At 33.4% G+C, this 27,031-nt stretch overlaps 1 protein-coding gene across 1 annotated transcript; it reads right to left on the bottom strand.

Annotated features, from left to right (window-relative positions):
- Positions 1–593: 593 nt before the first annotated feature.
- On the bottom strand, positions 594–4,086 carry LOC107433046 (cyclic dof factor 3). The gene is made up of 2 exons (XM_016044285.4): positions 3,562–4,086; positions 594–2,407 (listed from the first exon to the last, which is right to left on the bottom strand). Exons 1-2 carry the CDS (start codon positions 3,712–3,714, stop codon positions 1,049–1,051), a joined length of 1,512 nt encoding a protein of 503 aa, XP_015899771.3. The 5' UTR covers positions 3,715–4,086; the 3' UTR covers positions 594–1,048.
- Positions 4,087–27,031: the final 22,945 nt, after the last annotated feature.

The raw sequence follows: 27,031 nt of genomic DNA on the forward strand, positions 1-27,031 counted from the left end.
GAAATTGACTTCCCAGAGCAAAATAAAATGTTAAGGCTAGAAGTCAATAAAAATGTGGACATGTATGTAATCTTGGTGGTAAAGCCGTGTGATATTTATTGATGAGATCACCACGTAAATATATCCTAGTCATTTTCAATTAATCCAAGCTCCTATATATTGCTAGTTACAGTAATTTCTTTGCACCGACTTTAATGTTAATTATCTTATTTTATTACATTAATATTGTAAATCAATAAACTTATAAGCATATAAAAGTATCTTCATATATTTCATTCTCGGCAACTTTTATCCATCCTGAAATTACAAGCCAAATTAGCCAGCCTAGCTAAAATAACAAGACTCAGAAAACTTCATACGAGTTGAATTTTGAATATATGCTAAGAAGGACGGCTAAAATATCCCCTCAGCCAATTTAATACGTAAAATATAAATAAATATAACGAAACAGCTGTAAATATATAGTCCTGTATCTCTATTTACAAGCCATATTTAAAACCCCTTCTAATCAATCAATCTCATCCAAACATACTTAAAGAACAATAACAGAGAAGAGGCACAGAAAATTTTTAGAATTAGAAGCAATGCAAACAAACATACAAAAAGATTCAGAGGCATATTGCTTTGAAACATAGGTTTTCAATACATTGATGGAAAAGTTGGAACAGACTTATGTCGTTCTCTTGGTATATCAATCAAAAAGATACATAGCGTTTTAAGCTTATAGCTCTTGGTATATCAATCAAAAAGATACAATAGCGTTTAAGCTTTAAATCTACGAGCCTGTGAACCATAAAGAAACACTGACTTTTCTCTGCTATGTACAACTTTTAACTCAAAATAAATCAGATAAATTCATAACTCTGTTGGGAAACATGGCATTTTGGGGTTTTGCTGAGGTCGAGATTACTGCAGAATTCGTCATTGAAAAGTGTATAATGACATAGAGTACATGGCTTTTATAAGTCACAACAAAAAGAAGCTCCAACAAAACTTTATGCGAAATTGCAGAGTACACAACTTTGGTCCTTCCCAAAAAGAAAGTCAATTACGTGCTCTGTTGGAATGTATGAGAGCAAGATAGAGCCACATTGTTTGCTTCCATGATTGGAGAAGAATATAAATGGTCCTTGCCTTCCGTTTTATGTTCTAAAGTTCTAAAAATGTTACCTTTTAATACAGACTCATTCTGATCAGGCTTAATTTCTAAAGTAGACCACTTTGGAATTTTCGAAGCCTCATTCGGTTTATCAAGTCGTATTGTTTTTGGGACCAAAATGCTCTTATCTAGTTTATCTTCATCCATAAGATTGGCATCTCTTGAGTGCTTTCCAAGAGTCGGTGAGCCATTGCCTGAGCAGCCACCATTACTGTTGGATGAAGAAGGAGAAGGACAATTAATAGATTCAGTCAATGACACACTTCCTCTTCCAGAAGCCCATGATGGGATACAACCCCAATATGATGCTGGAAGAAAAGGAAAAGGCATACTCGAATGGCCAGGAACAGTCAGCATTGGTGGTTGATTCCACTGAGCTTGGTTAGGACCACCATTTGGTACAAAAATGCCCTGAGAATATTGTGAACTAGAAGAAGCTGGATTCCAAGAAAAAACCAATGGAGGAACGGGGTAATGCATAGGATGTAACATACTATTATGCTCCTGAGAATATTCTTGCAAACCAACCTTCTCGCTAGGCAATACATTTTCAGGTAATTCACTTCGCCGATCACTTGTAAGGGTCATGGAAGATCCACATGAGCGCTCTGGTCCATTTTCCCCAGAATTGACAAACCGCATTTCAACATATCTCTTGTAGTCTTGAAGATTAAGCACATTCTCCATGGATTCACATAGAGGTGCTTCAGGACCGAATTTTATCACTCTTCCATTTCCATTCGACGGATTGAAAGATGGTTTAGACTCACTGCACGAGAAAACTTGCGGACTGCTTGCATCGCTAGTTTCTAACCCAGCCGGTGGTACTCCATCAGTGGATACCATAATCTGATGGTACTGAGGGGCCAAGTGCTTATTCTTTCGTCTCCCAGCACCAATGGGAACATTTCTCATTGTTCCTCCAGCTGTCCAATATCTCTGGCAGTTCTTGCAGAAGTATCTAGGTTGGTTGACATTGTAATTATTGAAATAACAAAATTTCGTGTCAGAACTGTTGCATCGTGGACATGGAAGTATCTTGTCCGGCTTCTTAAGAATTTGCTCTTGCTCTGAACAATTACCATCTACCTTCTCTTCCACTGGTTTAGTATTTTCTTGTGCTTCATTAACCTGCAAGGAATTTTTCTGCTCCTTACAATTGCTTAAACCCAATAACTTCCTGGGCTCCCGAAAGCTTTCTGCACAGGGGCTGTCCACTTCAGTTTTTGATATGTCACCACAAGATTCCTGTAATCAAATTAAAAAAAAAACGGCTTACATTTTTATAGAACTTGACATTAGAGAGAAAGAATTAGTACACACACAGGTTAGATGAGCAAAGAGCAGAACTACAATCATAACACATTCATCATCAGAACAAATTTGTCTTCAAACATTTATCACAAATCAGTATTACTGTTACAATCGAAGTTAAAAGGAGAAATTATTAAGACATTTATAATTTTATTGTCATATCTATTCCTTAATAGATTATGTTTGCCAAAAGATTGTAGCTTTCACCTAATTCTTCAAACACTAAAAGGAGAAGGGAGACTACAAGGGTAGAAAAACAGAGTTCTTCAGAATATATACCATTGTCACAAAGCATTGAGATTACATTTATCTATAATTTATAGTTTACCAGCTTCTCACAACTGACAATGAACTAGTTTGTATCTTTTGGAAGTAACAAAGAATTTTGTAACTTTATTAAAAGAGAAATGAAACAGTTATTCTCACAATTTATATGTTGACAAGACCAAACCACTTCAACCTAATTTTGGAAAGCTTTTATTAATAGAATAAATAAGTAAATCAATTTCATATCCTGTAAATAGAAAAATAAGAAAAAAGGAAACAAAAAATTTTAAAAATAATAAAGAGATAGGAGAAAACCTAGAAGCATAAAACTTTTTACCAAAAGTAGTTATAGAAAAAGGACAATCAGTAAACAAAAACTCTTATGCCAAACATCCAAAAGACATATAAGGTACAAAGTTAGAACCCAAATGGAACATTAATGCATTGTTATCTTCATCAAATTTCTCACAAATGGTCGAGAAACGTTCTACATATCATAGATCAAACAAAAACTAAACACTAAGAAAGAGATTTAAAAAGAGAGAAAGAAACTCATTAGCAAATCAAAATAACAGAGCCCCAAAATTTAGAAAAGAAAAAGTCATAAAACTCAGATATTTGAAAGTTTCACGAAGCTCAATCTGGACAAAATCTAAAGGAACAGAAAGTTGGTATTCCATTTCAAGAAAACACAAGAAAAAGAAAAGTAAAAACAAAAGAATCACATATGTTACTCTAGAAACAAATATAAACACTTGCATACATATATTATAGATATATATATATATATATAGAATAAAAAATATATATATATAGAATACCATGAGTTGAGTGGTGGGGGGAATCCGAGAAGCCGAATCAGAGTTGTCTGAAATCTGAATTTCGGGTACAGGAATTGTCCTGCCGAAGAGTTTAATTGCCTGATCCGTTGTACAATTGATGATATTGTCGCCATTACTATTACTCTCACTCATCACTGCAACAAACAATTTCTTCTCTCCCAAACAAACAAATCAAGCCTTCTCTTAGAAGTCCATAAAAAATAATAGCCAAGAAGAAAAGCAAAACCAAAAAAAAAAAGAAGCTAAAATGAAATAAAAAAAAAAAGGCTTTTTTTTCTCAGGAGACGCAGAAAACTTCTCTTTTAAAAAAAGAAAAAACTTTGCTCAGTAAAGTACTCCTAGTCCTAACGAAGGCACCAAGAACGTGAAGCATCAAAGTACACCATTTTTCTACAAAAACCTTTTTCTTTTTTGTTTTTAATCTTTTCCAACTTTTTTATACCCTTTTATCTTTTTTATTAAAAAAAAATTAAGTTTCCTTTCTTTCGTTTTTTTTGTTGCTGCTTCTATGGGTTGAATATTTGATTTGGAATTGGTTTTATATATGGGAAGGAGTACATGGAGTGTGGCAGGGTGATGCCACGTGGAATCTGAGTCAGCAAGTGGTGAATCATAGCCAAGAGATGTAGTGGTTAAGAATGGAGATGACGTAAGAAAGAGAAAGACAAAAAAAGTTGGAAAAAAGTGGAGGTGAAAAAAGTGCTAATGTGGGATCCGGAAGAGGAGATAAAGAAGGCAAAAAGAGAAAAAGTGATTCCGAACTTGGACGGGGGAGAAGAAGTTCGCTTTTCACGCCGCCTTCAATGTCTTTGCTTTGCCAGTTTTATTTATTTATTTATTTATTTATTTATTTTTATAAATGCTTTGCCAGTTTTTGCTCTTTCTCTTTTTTTGCCAGATCCCACTTTGTTTTTATTTATTTTATTTTATTTTTGCTCTTCTTTATTATAATTTAAATTCGTATTTTCATTAATATAACTATTAGAGTTAATCTTCTTCATTACATGTGTGTGTGTGTTTTTTTTTTTTTTCCCTAACATATGAAAATGTGTTATATATATAAAGAGAAATTTTATATACTGAAATATAGTTCCTATTTTATATTTGATATTTAATATTATTGATATTTAATAATATGATAAGTATCAAAATATATTATTTCACAATTAGAATTTAGTGTTAAATTATTAATTATTAATTGAGTATTTAATATGTCAATACATTTCAGAAACAAAAATAAAATAAAATAAAATTATGTCACTTGTAAATATAAAACAAAAAACAGAATTTTACGTCACATGTACAGATATATATATATATATATATATATATATATGCGCTAAAGTAGTCCTATTTCCAACTATATTAGGAATTTTAAAGATAATTGTAAATTATCCTTTATTTTATAATTTTTAATTTAATCCAACTATGATATATATTAAGTTGGTATCATTTATCCATAATTTAAGAATCATTTACAAAAAGAAGGATGACAATGGGGAAAGCAATTCCAAAAGTAGATCTAGGCGCTGCAAATGTGAACCAAGAAGAACAGGTTCTACTGGCTTTGTAATTAATAGTGGTTTGGAGGCATGACAAATCTCAAAGGAACCTAGGATTTTCAAACGATCTATGAGGTGGGTCGAATCATGTTCTCCCAAACCATTGAATTTCCTATTGTGGACTGTAAGGGACTTGCAAACACAGAGATAATTAATGCTTTAAAAGGTTTGGCTAGGAGATACAGGTTGCAAGGAGTTTTCTTAATGGAAACTCAGTGTGGAAAAGAGAAGCTTGAAAGAATTGGCAAAAGACTAGGCTTCCCAAATTGTGATGTGTAGAAGCTAGCTGGTGGTTTGGGTCTACTATGAAATAATGAGATTGATTTGGAGATGGTTAGGAAGAGTGATAGATTATTTTGTTATGATATCCAAAGTGCTGAAGGATTTTCTCTTTGGAGGCTTTTTGTTTGCGATGCAACCTCTTACATGAGAGAAAAGGAAAATTTTTAGGAGTAGCTGGTGATGCAAACCCGCCCGAGCTCACACCACCGACAACTCGCTGGGGTACTGATTCGATACAGATGAAGACTGGACCGATCACTACGGCTCAAGCTAAGAGGTTTAAGGACAACCTTGCTGCCTTTATCCAGAAAGTAATTCATTCTCAAAAGGACTTGTCCATACTCAAAGTATTCAAGTGGTGGAGGCTAATACATCGGACACCCATACATCGGATATTTTATATCGGACACCCATGTCTCGGACATCTGATCTCGGACTTCGGATATCGGAGCCTTGCCTCGGACATCTAATCTCGGACTTCGGATATCGGAGCCTTGCCTCGGACATTTGATCTCGGACGAGTCTTGCCTCGGACATCTGATCTCGGACTTCGGACATCGGATGTAACTTAGCTCGGCCAGACACAACTTAGCTCGGATAGACATCCGTTAGCTCGGCCAGACACAACTTAGTTCGGACAGACATCAGTTAGCTCGGCCAAACACAAGTTAGCTCGGATAGACATCAGTTAGCTCGGATAGGTCATAAGTTAGCTCGAACATCAGGCAGACATAAGTTAGCTCGGTTGAAGACATAATTCCGCCTAGATGTCAAAGTCAACTAGTTACCTAATTTGTGATTGACTTTCTTTCTTTTTGGGTTTTTATTTATTTATTTTCTGGACAAATAACTTTAGGAAGATTTTTATTTTATTGTAAATTAATTAATTCCTAATTTAATATAAAGGAATTAATTAATCAAACTTAGATTTGGAAAGGAAGTATAGTTGCGGCCAACTAGGTTTCTTTATGTGTGTGGCCGGTTTTATCTAGGGTTTTTTAGGGTTTATTTTGTTTCTTTCAAAGCCTATTTAAAGGCTTATTTTTCAATAAGAATACAACTTTGATTTGATTGAAAAAATACTTGTGAGATTAATTATCTCTTTGTTCTTTGAGAACACCTAAAACACCATTAAAGAATTGGTTGTTTTAGCTTGACTTATCAATAGGTTTTCCATCCCCTATTGTGGCGTCTACATTATACCAAGGTTTCTAACCACAGGTTGGTTAGGGGTTGAGGTCTATTCCATTAGAACTTGAACTTAATTAAGATCCGGGCTAATATAATACGGGTTTAGGAGCAGGTCGTCCTAGGTTCGTATCATTTGGTATCAGAGCTAAATTTTGTTCAGGTTTGATCTATCTTTATTTGCTTTATTTGTTTTTGTGTTATTTTGCAATTTTAGCATTAGGTTAAGGTTGCATCCATCCCATACACGTTTTACATCACAAAAAAAAAAAAAAAAGTCATTCCTAGTTGAAATAGGATTTCCTAGTTTTATCGTATTTTTTTTGTTTCCTAGTTTGTTGGTTGTTTTTCATCATTGTTCTTGTTAATTTTGGGTTTTGTTGATTTTCTTTTGCTGTTTTAGTCTTAAATATTTGCATTCATATATTCAAAAAAAAAGAAAAAAAAAAAAGAAGAAGGGTTTGCAGCAACATATATAAAAAAAAAAAAAAAGAAAAAAAAAACTGCACATTTGTGTTTATTTGGAGATCACGTGTTTGGTGAATTTCTGGAGTTGGAATTGCAACTTTGGTAATTATTCTTGCTACTGCAGTTGTTTATGTTCTGTGAGTGAAAAAAAAAAAGAAAAAATATTTCGGTTTATTGGAGTTTGATTTGTTTGCTGAAAATTTGTTGGAGCTGTTGGTTTTTTTTTTTTTGGATTATTTATTTGAGTTGCTGGGAAATTATTTTTGTTGCTGGATATTTGGATTTTGGGTGCTTAAATTATTTGGACTAAAATCAGTTAAAGGATTTGATACAAAACTTGAATTACAAAGAACAACAACCAACAACTCATAATCTATTATCGTCTGGTCCAGTTCTTCAAAATTCTAAATTTTTCTCATTAATTTGCTTTATTTTTTCTAGAAAAAACCGAAAATAGGTATTTTCATTCCGTTCGGTATTTGTTTATTTTTGCTTACTGTTTTCTTGATAAATTTAATTAAACATACTAGTGATCTAATTGCTGTTTTGTGGGTGTTTTAATTAGAACTTTGAGATAATTCATTGAGTGGAAAAAGGCAAGAGTGTGTGAGAGCTTAAAAGAGGGTAAAAGCCGAAACTAGTGTACAAACACGAGTGTCGAGACCTTGTTTGAGTGAAACACGTGAGGGAGTGAATATTGCGAGGGTTTATTTTATTTTTTGCAGTATTTTACTAACATGGCAGATTCTAGAATAAGAAGAGGAGATCCACCCTTGAGGATCAATGAGGAAGAGTCCGTAGCATTCCATGGCGATGCCCGAGCTACCGGGAGTGGAGACCAAGTGGACATGAGAGCTGTTTTGGAGTCAATACAGCGGGTTAGTGCTCAAGTTGAGCATGTGAATCAAAGAGTTGGAAGACTAGAAGCCTCACAAGGAATGCCGAATACAAGAAATAGGCAAGAATTCCATGGAGGGCAAGGTCGAGGACGAGGAGGTTACGAGAGACCGAGAGAGGAATTTGATGAGGAGCCATTCGGTGGAGACTTTGAAGAAGGTATGGATGAAACTTTTGCTGTCCAAGATAGAGCTGGCCGTGGAAGATATATGAGGGAAGATACAGATGATAATTTGGAAAATATCAAGATTAACATCCCACCTTTTATGGGTAAAAGTGATCCCGAAGCTTATTTGGAGTGGGAAGAAAAAATGGAGATGATTTTTTACTGCCGCAACTATTCGGAAGGTAAGAAGGTGAAGTTGGCGACAATGGAGTTTGGACATTATGCTCTCCAATGGTGGACCAATGAGCAAAATACCCGAAGGAGAGTTGGTGATGATTTAATCTTGACATGACGACAAATGAAAGGAGCCATGAGAAAGCGGTTTGTGCCATCCCATTACCATAGGTTGCTGCATCAAAGGCTTCAATCTTTGTCTCAAGGAAGTAGGTCCGTGGAGGATTATTACAAAGAGATGGAGATGTTAATGATGAGGCTGAATATGAATGAGGATAGGGAGGCAACAATGGCAAGATTTCTTGGAGGGTTAAAACGTGACATTGCCAACCAGCTTGAATTACAACAATACTTGGAATTGGAGGATATGTTACATGTAGCAATTAAGCTTGAGAACCAATTCAAGAGGAGGGGTGTTAGCACATGGTTTCGAGGAGTTTCTAGCAGTGGAAGGACAAGTTCAAGTGGCTGGAAAAACAATTCTACTTATGAAAGCAAGCTGAAGCCGAAGCTTGGTGAAGAAGCTACTAACCGGCCAAGAAGGGAACTTAAAGCCGAATCTGTCCAAGCCATTAAAGGTGAGGTAAAATCTGAACTTAAACCTCAAAAGTCAAGAGAAATTATTTGTTTCAAGTGCTAAGGAAGAAGACATATAGCCAGCCAATGCCCGAATAGAAGAATAATGGTAATTAAGGGTAATGAAGAGGTGGAATCCGAGAGTGAGGCTAGTGGGGCTGAAACCGAGCAAGAGGAGGATTGCAATGAAGATGAAGCCGAGCCTGTAGATACATCTAATGCCGAGTTGAGCTTGGTTTCAAGGAGAGTACTTGCTGTCTACAAAGATGAAGAGCAGATACAAAGAGAAAACATCTTTCACACTCGTTGCGAAATACAAGGTAAAATTTGTAACATGATTATAGATAGTGGGAGTTGTACTAATGTGATAAGTAATCTTGTAGTTGATAAATTAAGCTTGAAAACAATTAAACATCCAGAACCCTATAGGTTACAATGGTTAAATGATAGTGGTGAGATGAGGGTAAATAAACAAGCCAAAGTAAAATTTAGTATAGGTAGATATGAGGATGTAGTTTTATGTGATATTGTACCCATGATTGCTGGACATATACTATTAGGTAGACCATGGCAATTTGATAAAGATACTACTCATTTTGGTCAAGAAAATAGTATTATTTTTAGGTTTAAAGGGAAGAAGGTCAAGATGGAACCATTATTTCCTAAAGAGGTTTACAAAGACCAATTACAAATGCAACAAAGGAGAGAAGCCGAAAAGCTCAAGGAAAAAGCAAGTATGGCACCAACGGCTTCACCATCTTTTCAAGAAGGTAAGATTGAGGTTGCTGACCAAGGTAAGGTTTCTAAGGTTCATATTGAGTGGAAATATCAAGGGAAAACCGAAAGAGAGGGAAAAGGACGTGGCAAACCCGAGATCTTGGAGAAGGAAGAGAAATCCGAAGGTGTGTGCCAATCCAAGGAAAAAAAAGAAAAAGAAAGAAAAGAAAGGTTAAGTAGTAACTTTTATTTGAGTTTAGGGGATATTAATAAGGTTATTGAGTGTAAGAAACCTTTGTTGGTCATCATTTATAAAGAAAATTATTTTAATGATCAAACTAACTTTGAAGAACTTGAATTGCCAAGTTCAATGATTTCTCTTTTGAAGGAATTTGGAGATGTCTTCCCAAATGAAATTCCAAGTGGACCACCACCTATTCGAGGGATAGAACATCAAATTGACTTTGTTCCAGGAGCTGCCATACCAAATAGACCAGCTTATAGGAGCAATCCCAAGGAAACAAATGAGCTGCAAAAACAGGAAAGTGATTTGCTTGATAAAGGATACATTCGTGAGAGTTTAAGTCCATGTGTTGTTCCTGTTTTGTTGGTACCTAAAAAGGATGGTTCTTGGAGAATGTGTGTTGATTGTAGGGCTATAAATAACATTACCATCAAATATAGGCATCTCATTCCTAGATTAGATGATATGCTTGATGAGTTGCATGGTGCTTGCATGTTTACAAAAATTGATCTTAGGAGTGGTTATCATCAAATTAGGATGAAAGAAGGTTATGCCTTTTGGATTATCCAATGCACCTAGTACTTTTATGAGGCTTATGAATCATGTAATGCGCCCATTTATTGGTAAATTTGTGGTTGTTTATTTTGATGACATTCTAATATATAGCCGAAATTTAGATGATCATGTGGATCAACTTAGGCAAGTTTTGCAAGTTCTTAGAAAGGAAAGATTGTTTGCTAACATTAAAAAATGTGAATGTTGCAAAGAAGAGCTTGTGTTTCTAGGTTTTGTAGTAAGTGCTGCAGGAATCAAAGTTGACCAAGCTAAGGTGAAAGCAATTCAAGAGTGGCCGGTTCCTACTTCTATCACCCAAGTGAGGAGCTTTCATGGCTTGGCAAGCTTTTATAGAATATTTGTCAAGGATTTTAGTACCATAGCAGCACCATTGAATGAAGTTGTCAAGAAGAATGTTGGCTTTAAATGGGGGGAAGTACAAGAAAAATCTTTTAATTTGTTGAAAGAAAAATTGTGTAAAGCACCTTTGTTAGTTTTGCCAAATTTTTCTAAGACTTTTGAAATTGAGTGTGATGCTTCGAGTATAGGTATTGGAGCTATCTTAATGCAAGAAGGAAGACCCATAGCCTACTTTAGTGAAAAATTAAATGGAGCTGCCCTAAACTACCCGACTTATGATAAGGAGATGTATGCTTTGGTGAGGGCTTTGGAGACGTGTCAGCATTATCTCATGCCAAAGGAGTTTGTGATTCATACGGATCATGAGTCTTTGAAGCATATCAAGGGTCAAGGAAAGCTCAACCGAAGGCATGCCAAGTGGATTGAATTTATTGAAACCTTTCCCTATGTGATCCGCTACAAAAAAGGTAAAAAAAAATGTGGTTGCCGATGCATTATCCCGAAGGTATGTACTCTTTTCTACCTTAGATGCTAGATTGCTTGGATTTGAACAATTGAAAGAACTTTATGAGCATGATAGTGACTTTGGAGAAATTTTTAAAACCTGTTTGAAACATGGATTTAATAAATTTTTCATATTTGAGGGATATTTGTTTAAGGAAAACAAACTTTGTGTGCCTAATTGTAGTATTAGGGAATTATTGGTTCGGGAAGGACATGGAAGTGGTTTAATGGGTCATTTTGGTGTTTTAAAAACTTTATCCTTGTTGCAAGAACATTTTTATTGGTCTAACATGAGGAGAGATGTTGAGAGAATTTGTGAAAGATGTTTGAAGTGCCGAAAAACAAAATCAATATTGAAACCGCATGGATTGTATAAGCCTTTGCCGATTCCTACCTATCCTTGGGTAGATTTGTCGATGGATTTTATTCTTGGGTTGCCCAGGTTAAGGACAGGTAAGGATTCAATTTTTGTTGTAGTAGATAGGTTTTCTAAGATGGCACATTTTATTGCATGTAAAAAATCTGTTGATGCATCCAATATTGCTAATTTATTTTTGAAGGAAATTGTGAGATTGCATGGAATGCCAAGAACTATTGTTTCGGACAGAGATGCTAAGTTCTTAAGCTATTTTTGGAAAACTTTGTGGGCTAAATTAGGTACTAAGCTATTATTTTCAACTACTCGTCATCCACAAATTGATGGACAAACTGAAGTAGTAAATAGAACCTTGTCTGCATTGTTGAGAGCATTAATTAGTAGAAATTTAAGAACTTAGGAAGAATGTTTGCCACATGTTGAATTTGCATATAATAGATCTTTACATTCAGCAACTAAATTTACTCCATTTGAAATTGTTTATGGTTTTAATCCTTTGACTCCATTAGATTTAACACCTCTACCTATAAGTGAGCGTGCTAATCTAGATGGAAAATAAAAAGCCGAATTTGTAAAACAGATTCATGAGAAGACACGAGCAAATATTGAGAGGAGGACCGAGCAATACGCAAAGGTGGCTAATCAAGGCCAAAAATCAAAGGTGTTTGAACCTGGAGATTGGGTGTGGCTGCATTTAAGGAAAGAAAGGTTTCCTGAACAAAGGAAATCCAAACTCATGCCGAGGGGCGATGGACCTTTTCAAGTTTTGGAGAGGATAAACGACAATGCCTACAAACTTGATTTACCGGGTGAGTATAGTGTTAGTGCCACCTTTAATGTTGCTGATTTATCTCCTTTTGCTACAGGTAATGACTTCGATTTGAGGACAAATCCTTTTCAAGAGGAGGGGAATGATGCAAACCCGCCCGAGCTCGCACCACCGACAACTCGCTGGGGTACTGATTCGATATAGATGAAGACTGGACCTATCACTATGGCTCAAGCTAAGAGGTTTAAGGACAACCTTGCTACCTTTATCCAGAAAGTAATTCATTCTCAAAAGGGCTTGTCCATACCTGAAGATAAAAGACCTGTTTTAAGTATTCAAGTGGTGGAGGCCGATACATCGGACACCCATACATCGGATATTTTATATCAGACACCCATGTCTCGGACTTCGGATATCGGAGCCTTGCCTCGGACATCTGATCTCGGACGAGTCTTGCCTCGGACATCTGATCTCGGACTTCAGACATCGGATGTAACTTAGCTCAGACAGACATCCGTTAGCTCGGCCAGACACAACTTAGTTCGGACAGACATCAGTTAGCTCGGCCAAACACAAGTTAGCTCGGACAAACATCGGTTAGCTCGGATAGGCCATAAGTTAGCTCGGTTGAAGACATAATTCCGCCTAAATGTCAAAGTCAACTAGTTACCTAATTTGCGATTGACTTTCTTTCTTTTTGGGTTTTTATTTATTTATTTTCTGGACAAATAACTTTAGGAAGGTTTTTATTTTATTGTAAATTAATTATTTCCTAATTTAATATAAAAGAATTAATTAATCAATCTTAGATTTGGAAAGGAAGTATAGTTTTGGCCAACTAGGTTTCTTTATGTGTGTGGACGGTTTTATCTAGGGTTTTTTAGGGTTTATTTTGTTTCTTTCAAAGCCTATTTAAAAACTTATTTTTCAATAAGAATACAATTTTAATTTGATTGAGAAAATACTTGTGAGATTAATTATCTCTTTGTTCTTTGAGAACACCTAAAACACCATTAGAGAATTGGTTGTTTTAGCTTGACTTATCAATAGGTTTTCCATCCCCTATTGTGGCGTCTACATTATACCAAGGTTTCTAGCCACAGGTTGGTTAGGGGTTGATGTCCATTTCATTAGAACTTGAACTTAATTGAGATCCAGGCTAATATAATACAGGGTTTAGGGTCATCGTAGGTTCGTATCAGTTGGAATTACCAATGCAAGAGTGCAATTGTCCTTAGCTTCCTATGGGGGATCTGAATGACTTTTCAGATGAATTAGAGAAACGAGAGGGAGAGAAAATTGGAGATGCAAATTACACCTTAGATCGTTTATCTAGAATCTAGATATTATTGATTTAGGCTTTTTTGGCCCATGGTTTACGTGGGAGAATAAACATGAAGGGTTATGTCTATTAAAGAAAGGCTAGATGGTGTATTTCTAGTAGAACTGGCTAGAACTCTTCAATGAAGCCAAAGTTCAGCAATTGGGTATGGAAAGCTCCGATCATGCTCTAATCTTACTCTTTACTCATCCAGCAATAAAAATGACCAGAAGACCGTTTAGGCTCTTGCAAGCTTAGGCTTGGGATATGTAGAGTTTTGAAGTGGTAAGGAAGCTTGATTGAAGAATGTTAAATGTAGAATGGAAGCGCATAGATTTTTAGTAGAACTAATAATACTTCAAGATCTTTACAAAGGTGGAACAAATCTCATTTCAAGTTTGCTCAATAACGCATTAAACAACTAAAGAACGATCTTACTGATAGCCAAAGAAGTGATGGTAGACAGAAAGCTAGACTAATTGAGCCAGAACTTATTGAGCAAAGGACCAGATTGGAACTTATATATTGTTAAAAATCGAGAGAACTCTAGTTGAGTGAGAGAGACAAAACACTGTTTTTCTTCCACACAAGAATCAAAACGAGACACAGATAAAACAACATAAGTGCCATCCACAATGGTCAGGTATGGATTGTAGAACACTCACACATTTGTGCTTATTTTTTGTAGGAATTTAAAGAGCTATATAGCACGGAAAGCCAAGAATTACCCGCTTTTCTAAATGGTTTTGGCCTTCCCCCCTTAAAAAAGAAGAAAACCTTGAAATTTTGAGAATTCCTAAAGCTAAAAAGATCAAAGGTGCATTTGGTTAAATCAGGGGAACCGGATGGTCTTCTAGGATTTTTTTTTTTTTTTAGGCAAATACTAGGAGATTTTTGGTGACCAAGTCATATAGTGCGTCCACTAAAGCTTTTGAATTGGAGCAGTGGCTCGAGGGATTATGTAAAACTCATCTAAAAAAACCCTTTGAATTTAAATTACCTACTTCTCTAGGTAATTTTAGCCTTCCTCCAATCATAAAAGAAGGAAACCTTGAAATTTTGAGAATTCCTATAGCTAAAGAGATCAAAAGGTGCATTTATCGTTTAAGGCACCAGGCCCAGATGGTTTTCTAGGGTATTTCTTTTGCAACTACTTGGAGATTATTAGTGATAGGTCATTCGGTGTGTTCAAAAGAGCTTACAAATTGGATAAGTGGCTTAAAGGATTATGTAATGACCCATTTTAGAAAAAAACAAAAAAAAAAACATTTGAATTTGAATTACCTACTTCATTTTGGTCATCCTTCGATCACAAAAGAAGAAAAGCTTGAAATTTGAGAATTCCTACAGTTGAAGAGATTAAAAGGTGCATTTGGTCAATGCATCCGTTCAAAGCACCAGACCTATATGGTATTATGGGATCTTTCTATCACAACTACTGCAAGATTATTAGTTAAACCTTAAAATTTTAAGAATTCCGACCACTGAAGAGAATGAAAGGTGCATTTGGTCAATGCATCCATTCAAGGGATCGGGCTCGGATAGTTTTCTAGGAGCTTTCTTTCACAGCTATTGGGAGATTATTAGTGACCAAGCCATTTGGTGCATCCAAGAGAGCTTTTGAATTGAAGCAATGGCTCAAATTTACATTTTTAAGCGATTTGACTAAGTTTGACTAAATTGGACTTTTATGTATAACCAAGTTTGAATTTTCTATGGAAATGGATATTGGCTTTGACTCTTGTATCATTGTACAGAACTTGCTAATACGAGTTGATAGACTTGCGACACACTTAATTCTACGTTACCGTTAAAAAGTTATGGTTTTATAAAGTTTTGATCATCAGTATTTTTATCTGTATCCAAACTAGTTTTGAATTTGTTGTTGTTAGTTATCCAAAGGCCTATATATTCATTAGGAACCATGCACAGTAGTAAACAAATTTAAAACACCCTAAAAGTCTTAAAAGTAACCCCAGTAAACCCTAAATACCTGAAAACCCAACCTACAACTTATTGTCCCTTCCAATCGAATTAACGCCGATTAACCCCTTTTCTTGGAAACTATCAATGACATGCGCTAACTACCAACGAAGCCCATCCTTGAAAGACTCTGGTCACCAAAAATCATGGCTAGCCACTACCGAATGTGCCTAGATCAGGCCAGCGAATCCAGTGATGACCATTTTTAGTTTTCTGGTCATTTAGGTAGATTCCAATCAACCCCCAACTCTCTATTGTGGCTCCTCTAAATCTATTCCCAATCTCATATCATCGAAATTCCTTAAGGTTTGAGAGATCCATCAACATTAAATTTGGTCTATTCTTTCAAGAGTTTTTTCGATCACTGATGATGGAAATTGGACCAAGGTGAGCGGACAATCTTATTACCCATTCTACAAGCTTTAATTCAATATATGATTTATCAATTTCAGACATCTGAGTAGTTTTTCATTTTTGGATTATTAGTTTAATACAGGGTTAAATTGTATTTTATTTGAACAACATTGGATCAAATTGAAGTTGGCATTATATAATTAGATGTTAATGAGACCCAATGGATGTTCAATTTTATAAAATCGGCTTTAGAGTAAAATTTCAATTTGGATACTAGATCTTAAAGGCTCACAATATAATTAAACCTTTTAGTGTCCAATTTTGGTAATGTTAGAATTATTTCAAGATATTTGGTATATAGTAATATCTTTGGTTTAATTTTTGAAAGTCTCAAAAATATTCTTAGGGTATTTTAGACATTAGGATAAAGATTGGAGGTGATCCAACTACAGATACGGAGTAAGCTCTATCTCTATAAGAGGATTTTTCTTTTCTTAAATATTTTGGGCACATTCAATTTATAAAATTCATGGTTCTAGACATTAAGACAAAGATTAGAGGTTATCCGAGTAGAATAAAGAGTAAGTTATATCTCTATAAGAGGATCTTTCTTTTTATAAATATTTTAGGCATATTCAATTTATTAAATTCGTGGTTTTGAAGTTTCATGGAAATTTTAATAAATTATGATAATATAATTATATTTTTTAAATATATATTAATATATGTAAAAGTTATCACTTGATATGATTTTTGGTTAAGGTTTTAAATGTTTTCAAATTTTAATATGCTTATGCAGTGATTATGAACCTTGGCATCAAATTGTTATAACAATTTTGAATATTGAAATTAAGAATTTTTTATGTTTATAATAGAATATTGGATATTAAAAGGGTTTTCGAATATCATGGCTTGATTTTGTGGAAATTTATAGGTTTCTTGGTATTTCATGGAATCAACAGATTTTTTAGTACAATTGTGTATTTGTAGTTATTGATTTATCGATTTGAAAGGTTTAATTTTTAAAAGATTTCTTATGTAAAGGTTTACTTGGGTATACAGAAAAAAGGAATAAATGATATTTTTGTTATAGCATATATACGGATTATGATATTGTATGACAAGCACTATCATGGTTACAAATATATATATATGGATACAGTTGTGATTATATATATATTATTCAACTCCCTACTATTATGATGTGAAGGTTGTATGATAGTTCCCTAAACTCTATTATCTCACGATGCCTTCAGATACTAAGGCTTGTACGAGAGGATATGGTATTCAGCATGGCATATATGATACGAACCTAGGACGACCTGCTCCTAAACCCGTATTATATTAGCCCGGATCTTAATTAAGTTCAAGTTCTAATGGAATGGACCTCAACCCCTAACCAACCTGTGGTTAGAAACCTTGGTATAATGTAGACGCCACAATAGGGGATGGAAAACCTATTGATAAGTCAAGCTAAAACAACCAATTCTCTAATGGTGTTTTAGGTGTTCTCAAAGAACAAAGAGATAATTAATCTCACAAGTATTTTCTTAATCAAATCAAAGTTGTATTATTATTAAAAAATAAGCCTTTAAATAGGCTTGAAAGAAACAAAATAAACCCTAAAAAATTAATTCAAAACCGGACTCCTATAGGAATTAGGAAACTTGACCGAATTCTAATATCTCCTAAACTAAGTTTCCTAAACTAAATTTGATTAATTAATTCCTTTATTTTGAATTAGGAATTAATTAATTTACAATGAAAATAATAAAATAATAACTTTCCTAAACTTATTTGTCCAGAAAATAAATAAATAAAAACTAAAAAGTAATGGTAGTTTCCTAAAACAAAAAGTAGAATAAAATTAGGAAACTATAATACTAGCTTTTTGACTAAATTGACTTTGACCTATCTTTGACCAAATTGAGCTCCAAATCAGCTTCAATATGCTTTGTAGGATGCCAAATAAGCTTATTGTGAAGTTCCTCACGTTGCCCTTGCTTGGAAGTATGAGAAAAGGCTAATACAGTAAAATACAGTACAGCCAGCAAGGAATACAGCAAATCCGGCCTTTCCTTATCCTTATGCGCAAACCACCTTGTTGGTCGGCTTTGAAGCTGATTTGGCTGGTTTCTATCACTCATCCTCCATATGAATTGAACCCATAAGGATGGGTTTCCAATTCATACAACCCGGCCTCCTTATTATCACCAAAAACGTCACCTGGCCTTGTTTTGGCTTCTATTGCTTGTATGAGTAAAACAGGCCTTGGTTCTTTAGATGTGGCCAACCCCTCTTGACTATGACTTATTCCTTGTATGAAGACAGCAAGATTGTCCTTGAACTTCTTGGCTTGGGCCCTAGTGATCGGTCCCACCTTCATTTGTATTGGGTCAGCACCCCAGCGAGTTGTCGGGCGAACAATCTCGGGTGGATTCGCATCAATATAGGTTCTGATATCATATGGATTATGTTATAAAACAATTATTTTTACTTAAGGCTTACTTTTGGAAACTATAATTTATTTACTTTGGTACTTGATTTTATGATTAGTATCACATTTACTTATATTTTCATATGAAATATAAAACTTGTTATATTTTTGGAACAAATTCATAAGCATTGTGAAAGATGTTTTCCAAAATAGGAAAAATTTCAAAAGAGTGAAAATGAGGCTTTGAGAGTAAGGTTTTGAAGATAAATGATTATTTTATACTATTATTTTATTTCACTCATTAAGTTATTCCCCTAGGCATTTGCTAATAGGTTACGCACATCATGTCTAGACATTTTATTGTTCATATATTATTCTGCTGCTGATATATTGTTCTTTTTCTTTTTCTCTGATGATAGTAAATATTCTTTCTTTCATTGGTTTTGATGTATAAATTATATTGAGTACTTTCTATATTCTGTATTTCTTTATTGTACTCTTTATATTACTTTGATGGTTTAACATAACACGCATGACTCTTATATTATCTTTGATTGATGATTTTGTGAGAATTTTATTAAAAATGTTCATAAAATTTTATATGTATTGTTAGATTACATCCAAATTAATCGATAGGAATTTCAGTAGGGATTTCTTAGGAAGGAGAACTTCGGGTGTCCAAGAAGGATCCCAGTAGTAGTCTTGTTAGATTAGTAGAACCCACATCATCCTTATCCCTAAAGTCAAACCACTGACGAGTTTCAATAATTTTGCCTTATTAGTTTGTGCAACTTCATTAAAAGGTCATTCCTGAAAGGTTAGAGTAAGGTTCAACTAAAGAGAACACGGTTTTTTGAGCTGAAGAAATTAAGTCTTGGTGATGATATACTGGACTTTGATTTAATAAGCTACTAGAAATATGTTAACAAGGCAGGTTTTGAGTTTCGCTTGGTTTCAAAAGGAAACTAATGTATTTTTCACCAAAAAAAAAAAAAAACTTATGTTATTCATTGAAATGTAAAACATAGTTATAGAACACAAAAGAGGTGTGAAAGCACACCATGGCCAGTTTTAGCACCAATACAAAACAAGTCCTTCATGGTGAAGCAAAACTCATGTGTAAAGTAACTTTACACCATGCTTATTAGCTAGTTGACAGGTGTTGCTGCCTCATTAGGTCCTTCATGTTGAAGTAGTCCTCATGCATGATGACACATGTCCTTACATGCATTGGACGAGAGAAAGGTCGAATGGTTGAGCTCCATGTCACCAAGTAGCTTCCATGTCACCATCCTTGTCACCAAGTTGCTTTCCATGTCATCAAGGTGCTTCACTTTCCTAAACTTTCTAAAACCCGAATTTGGCTAATACACTTTAATTAAAACATTTTGGCATTTTTGTGCACCAAATTAACAAGCCTAGATTACACAAAATTGGCCTTAAACAAAAATTAGAAACAAGCTAAGATAGTAACCCCTCGGCCAAGGTACTTACCTTCTCGGGTTTGTCTTGCCCTGGTCTCGGGTTTGCATAGTTCATAACTAACAATTGCCATGATTCTCTAACAATTCCCAAACTTTTAGTGAATAGATTTAGCAATCTGATCCTAAGAATTGTTTTTCCAAACCAAGGGGCCTTTGTGGAAGGTCATTGGATTTCAAACAACACTATCATTGCTCACGAAACCATATACAAAGCTAAAGGCACAAGGGAAAGCATGCTTAATGATTATTAAGTTATAACAAAAAAGGCATACGACAAGATGGAGTGGCTTTTCGGGAATGAAGATTTGAAATAATAAGATTTCTCAAAGAATGTTAGAAGGTTTTTGTTATTAGCTCAATTATTTCAACCTCTTTTATTAATGGTGGTATAGTGAGAATGATAGAGCCAATGAGTGGATTATGGCAAGTGGACCCATTGTCCCTTTCTTGTTTTATTCTATCTTATTCTATCCTCATAAATTTTCTCAAGGTTTATGAAAAAGGAGAAAGATATCCAGGGAATCAAGATAAGCAAAGCAGCTACGATGATAAACCACCTTCTTTACACAAATGATTTGCTCATCGTCTATAGAGTATATTCACAAAACACTAAAGCTATTAATCAGTGTATTAATCTTTATTATGTGTAATTAGGACAATGAGTCAAAAAAGAAAAATTGCATATACTTTTCTTCAAAAGTACCCATTTGAAGACCTAGAATATAATAAAGGGCATTTAAAAAAGAGATGAAAGATGACTCTATTTATCTTGGAAATTCCTTGATGTTTGGCGGAAATAAAAGCAAGGTGTTTGGAAGTCAATAAGACAAACTTCAAACTAGACTAGAAGGATGGCAAGCTTATCTCTTCTTAAGAGTCGGTAAAGCCACTCTCATTCGATCAATTCTATAAGTTTTGTCGGTGTACACTATGTCTACGTTCAAGATTCCGAGGATTATTTGTAAGAACATGGACTCTATGGTTCAAAAGTTCTAACGCGGCAACAAGAAAGATTCCAATAAATTTCTAACTCTAAAGTCTTAGAAATATCTATACAGTCTCAAGGAGAAAGGGGGCCTTGGTTTTAAAACATTTGAGGATATAAAAACAATTCTTTTGTATAAGCTTGGTTGGAAACTAGATAGTGGAGAGGAAAGGCTTTGGGCATCTTTACTAAAAGCTAAATATCTTAGGGAGAATTCCTTTTTCGGATGCAAAGCTAGTGCAAATGACTCTTTGGTCTGAGGGGCATTCTGAGCACTAAAACTACCATCTTAAAGGGGACATGCTTTACAGTGGGTAATGGTTGGAATATAAATATATGGGAAGACCCATGGTTGCAATCAAAGAAAAACCTAACTCCTAAAGATGGAGTAACTTTTAATAATATCATAAGGGTGGTAGATTTAATGGTCTAAAAGCTCTATTTGAGGGCAATATTATTGAATCCATTAGTAAGATAAGTAGACCCATTATCTAGCTAGAAGATAAGCTATTATGGATGGGGAGTTAGAATAGTTGGTTTTTATTCAAGAGTTAGTTTGGACCTATGCAACAAATTTATCCAAAAAGCTGAACATCCTTGGAAGTTAATTTAAAGTCAAAGCTTCATGAACAATTTAAACTATTTTATGGAAAATGGCATCCAATACCTAACCAACTAGAAAATTTTCATGGTCTAAATTGAAAAAGGGTGATAAATTGTATAATTTTTGTGGAGAAAAGAAGGAAATAATTCTAAACTTATTTTTGGAACATCACATCTCTCGGACATAGCTTTTGGCAGCTACTGAGGGATTAGATTACGTTCGATTCAATGTGACAATGTGGCAGAGTTGGTAACTCGGTGTTTGGAGCCTCTTATGTCTGTCTAGTCAATTGGTAACATTGAAGAGAGGGATCTTATGGGTCTTATTACAACAACATTCCTATATTTTATATGGAGGTTGTGAAATATATGCCTTTTTTAAGGCAAATTTGATGTTACCCTAGCGTTGATGGATTGGAAGAGAATGGTTAATGGATTTGTTGTTTTTTTTAGGAGTAGATCTGAAACTCAAATTAATTTGGAAATGGAGCCTAGATGGGAACCACTTTCTGGAGAACACATTGTTATCAATGTGAATGCTACTCGATAAGAAGATAATGGAGCTATGAGTCTGGTGGCTATAGATGACATGGGAAAGCCTACGCTTATCACAGCAACTTGTGTTATAGATCAACATGTGGAGCTACTAGAGCTGAGAGCCTTTATCTAGGCTTATGAGTTGATAATCCAAAGAGGATATAGGCAAGTTGAATGGAGGAGTGATGCAAAAAGTGTTGTGGATCAGATTAGTGACCCTAGATCCCCCTTGTTTGGGAAACTATAAATGACATCCTACTTTTCAAACACCATTTTAAAACCTATAAATGGTCTTCTGAGTGGGTGCTTAGAACCTCAAACAAGTGCATAGATTCTACAGCCAAATTATATATGAAAGACAATAGGAAATTTACTTTTAATGCATCTTCTTTTAATCTTTTGCTGTATATTATTCTGTTTCAACCGTTGGCAGAGCAAGCTAGATACAACTCTTTATACGGCCTTTTTTTGGCCCTTTATTTGTGCTTTTAAATGCAATCAGTAATAACCAAAACCATTTGTGACTTATAGATTTCATAAAAATAATATACAACTTGGCTTCAAAGCTAATTTGCAATATAAGATATTTTCTCTACGAACAAAATTTTATTCTATATATATATATATATGTATGTTATATGAAGTCATGCTCACAACAACATGACCTAAAAGTTTTAATATTATATTTTCTTTATTAACTTTTGAATCAGATTAAGAGTTTGAATTTAAAATTCAAAAATAATCAAATATGAATTTAATAGCATACTAAAATCTATTTAAAAAAAAATCAACCATGTTAGAACCTCGATAATAATAAATATAATTTTAAATTTCAATCCTTATTAGTCATGATATTAAGAACCTGATTTGAGTTTGGTATTATATATATATATATATGGGGTGAATATACATATACTATATAACTATATATAATAATGTAAAATTTTTAGAAAAAAAAAATATATATCTACTTATAATCATTTTGCATAAAAATTAAATAAAATATAAATATTATTATAATAATAATTCAGGAAAAAAAAAAAGGGGGTTTAGTTTTACATGTTTTTTAAGGTTGGTTTTACATATTTAGGGAGTATGTTTTAGAAGTTTACTGGAGCAACCTCAAAAGACTTTCTATTTGTATCATAATCTTTATTTTAAAGAGTCACTCCTTAAAAAAGGCCTTCAACATACTTTTTTATTTTGACTTTTTAAAATAAATAGTTGATTTATGCTTTAATTGTAGAGAATCAAATCTATTCTCTATTTGTATTTTCAATAATATTTCGTATATCAAAATGTTTACCAAATTAATTTACTAAATGATACACATTAAAATATCATTGATTATCATATTCATATAACTTAAATATGGAAAAGTAAATTCTAAAATGGATAAATAAATTAAAAAAATAATTTAATTAAATGTATCACATAATCTATTACATCATTTAATAAATATATTTGATGAACATTTAAGTGTAACTCTATCATTATTATTGTATTTTATATTATTTTGTATTTGATATTACATAAATTTCATCACCACTAATACAATTTTTTATAGAAAAATATGTTTATTATTTTATTTTATGGTACACAATTTATAAAAAGATTATATGTTTATTACTTTATTTTATGGTAACAATAATTAATACTTATAGAAAACATAACAATAAAGAGCACCATAAAGAATCTTGTATGATGACCTAATAAAATTTAACTATTTTACTTTTAAAGATACTTTGGAGATGCTAATTACTAGTATTAGCTAGAGTATAAATGGAATACATTTTTGTCTAGGAAGAAATATACAATCTTCTCTCTCTCTCTCTCTCTCTCTGTGGATCAAATTAACCAAGTCTAAGAAATTATTTAAAATGTTACCTCTTTTCTTGTCTTCAAGATCAAGATTATCTAATGTGACTTGAATGATTTAAAACTTGGTTTTAATTGGAGATCGGTGATGATTAATTTGAAGTTTAGGACTTTTGTTATTATTATTATTGTTACAATAAAATATTTATAACCATTATGGAGTTATATTATTAAAGGTTTGTATTTTATTGGAAAAAGGAAAAATGAAGGAACAAACAATTTTTTTGATTAATTACATTTTAATATCTTCTTAGAAAATTTACACTTTCAGACCTTCAATTTAGAACCTTACTATTTAACTTCTTAAGTTTATATTTGTTGCATTTTTCAGTCCAATTGCATTTTTTTGGCTTAACAATTCAATTCAAGTGATTCCTACATGACTAAAGCTAAAATGCAATTTATTCTAATTTGTTTGAATTTAGACATTTTAATTTTATTTAGTTTAGTTTAGAGACCTCTTAATTTAATTTGTTGCAATTTAAGCTTTTCAATTTAATGATTTTCATTTCAATAACCCTCTAAGTGTTAATTGCGTTTGCCAAAAATTTATATACATAGATTAACCAAAATGTATCATTTAAAATTTAAAAAGCCTAAGTTGCATGGCTTTGAACTTCTAAAAGTGAAACTTATCTAAACTTGAAGGTGTTAAGGTGTAAAATGAAATTAAATTTTTTCCCTTGAAAGCCTTTATGAATTTTTTGGCATAAACATTTTCGAGATTCCTAAAGGGGGTTTGGAAATGAAGTTTTGATAAGGAGTTTGAATATTTTACTTTTGCATTCTAGATTATGTGCATTGGACAAAACAATTATGGCTAATTGTTGGACATTGTTTGAAGGGGAATTTGGCCCAGTATCCACCATAAAGGGTCCAAACGATGGATGCCCTTCCCATTCATTTAGATTTTGTTTTGCCCATTTGTTTTTCAACCTACCCATTCTACCCTCGGATGAATACCAACTCCTTCCTTCTGGGTAAGGGTGCAATTCGTGTTTTCATATTTGTGTCAACCATTTATTAATCATGTTGAAATTGGTCAACCCGAATCCAACCTGTTTATTTATCGTGTCAGAGATCTTCAATCTGAACATGATTCGTTTAATAAACAGGTAACCTAACATAACTAATATAACCCATTTATTAAATGGATTAATTTAGGTTAACACGACTCGTTTACACGAAATAGATCCGTTTTCATGAAATTAACACATTTACAAGAATTGATCTAATTGAATAAATTACCTTGTTTAAATTAATTATTTCATATAAAATAAAAATAATTTAGTCATTAATTAATCCAAAATTTACAAATTTGATATGATAATATAAAAAATCTCATATAATAGTTAAATATAGATATATATATATATACATAATTAACCTAATACTACTTCACTAAAAATAATATAAAAAAACTTTATTAATAATTATGTTTTTAATTTTCTACATCTTCAATACTCTTAGGCATATTAATTTTTATTTTCTCTTTGTCCGTAATCCATACATGTACTAAACATGTTATATTTAAGTAAATAAATATTATTTTAATAATTTTAATTTTTTTTATTTTTTAATTGATAAAAGAAAATTAATAATACAATCTTAAATATATTCGATATTTAGTAGTAAAAAGTATTAGTTAAAGTTTTATTAATAGTAAATTTAATATATTAAAGTTATAATTTAAATGGGTTTTAATTGTGTTAGGTTGAATTAATAGGTTAATTCATACATTTAGTTAAATGGGTCACTTTGAATCAATTTTGGATTAACCTGTTTAATCTAAAATTAACACGTTTAATTAAATATGGACTCCGGATAGCAAGAAATGGTTCCAACACTTTATGGACTCAATGAATATTAATAAGAGGTCATGGAATCAAGCCAAGGCAGAATCAAAAGCAATAAAAAAAGGCTTGTGCACATACGAGGAAAAGTGGCCGGTTTTGCTGGATTTTGTTGTTGGCTTTACTGTATTTTGCTAAGTTAGCATTTTCTCTTTGTTCCAGTCAAGGGCAACATGTGGGACTCAATGATCATCCTATTTGGCATCCTACAAGGCATATGGAAGCTGATTTGAAGCTTAAATTGATCAAATATTGGTCAAAGCTAGCTTAGTTAAAAAGATAGTCAATTTGTTTCCTAATTTGATTATGACTTTTTGTTTTAGGAAACTAGTCTTTTACTTGGTTTCTATTTATTTATTTGCTAGACAAATCAACTTAGGAAAGTTATTATTTTATTATTTTCATTGTAAATTAATTAAATTGAATGTTTACCTTGATATTCCCAAGATCATTATCTTCATTCCTTGCTGGTCTCCCACGGATTGGCCTTTCTTGAGGTTAAAAAATTTCATCAAACCTTTCCTCCAAGTCATCTCCATAGTTACTTCCCCCGAATTCCTCTTTTGGTCGCCCTCGGCCTCCTCGACCTTGACCTCATCCTCCATGAGCATCCAATATTATATTCGGCCCTCTTTGTGATGTTTCTATCATGTCTATCCTTTGATCTATATTGTCAAGTCGAGCATTCATCCGCTGCAATTGCTCTAATATAGCCCTCATGTCCGTTTGCTCACCACTCGCCATAGCTCGGGGAATCACCTCTAAATACTACGGACTCCTCTTCATTAATTCTCAAAGGTGGATCTCCTCGTCTCACCCTTGAATCTGCCATGTTAGTATGTATAATACAAAAATAAAATAAATTCTCACCAGATTCACTCCCTCAGTTGTTTCACTCAGTACAAGAACTCGACACTCGTGTTTGCACACTAATTTCGGCTTTTAAACCTCTTTTGTGCTCACACTCTCTTGCCTTTTTCCTCTCAATGAATTATCACAATGTTATAATTAATACACCCACAAAACAGCAATTAGATCATAAGTATATTTTAATTAAACTTATCAACAAAACAGTAGCTAAAAGTAGGCAATACCGAAGAATTCAACAAAACCTACTTTTCGGCTTTTCTAGGCAAAGTAAAGCAAATTAATGAGAAAACTTTGGAATTTTGAAGA

This window comes from Ziziphus jujuba, chromosome 11 (assembly GCF_031755915.1).
Source record: "Ziziphus jujuba cultivar Dongzao chromosome 11, ASM3175591v1".
In the NCBI taxonomy this organism is placed as follows: Eukaryota; Viridiplantae; Streptophyta; class Magnoliopsida; order Rosales; family Rhamnaceae; genus Ziziphus; species Ziziphus jujuba.

Bases quoted from the DNA above. Each gene is read 5' to 3' on its own strand.
- LOC107433046 (XM_016044285.4), bottom strand. From the start codon at position 3,714: ATGAGTGAGAGTAATAGTAATGGCGACAATATCATCAATTGTACAACG. The intron at 2,408-3,561 runs GTATTCTATATA...ATTTGATTACAG, and splicing joins CCCCCACCACTCAACTCATG to GAATCTTGTGGTGACATATC.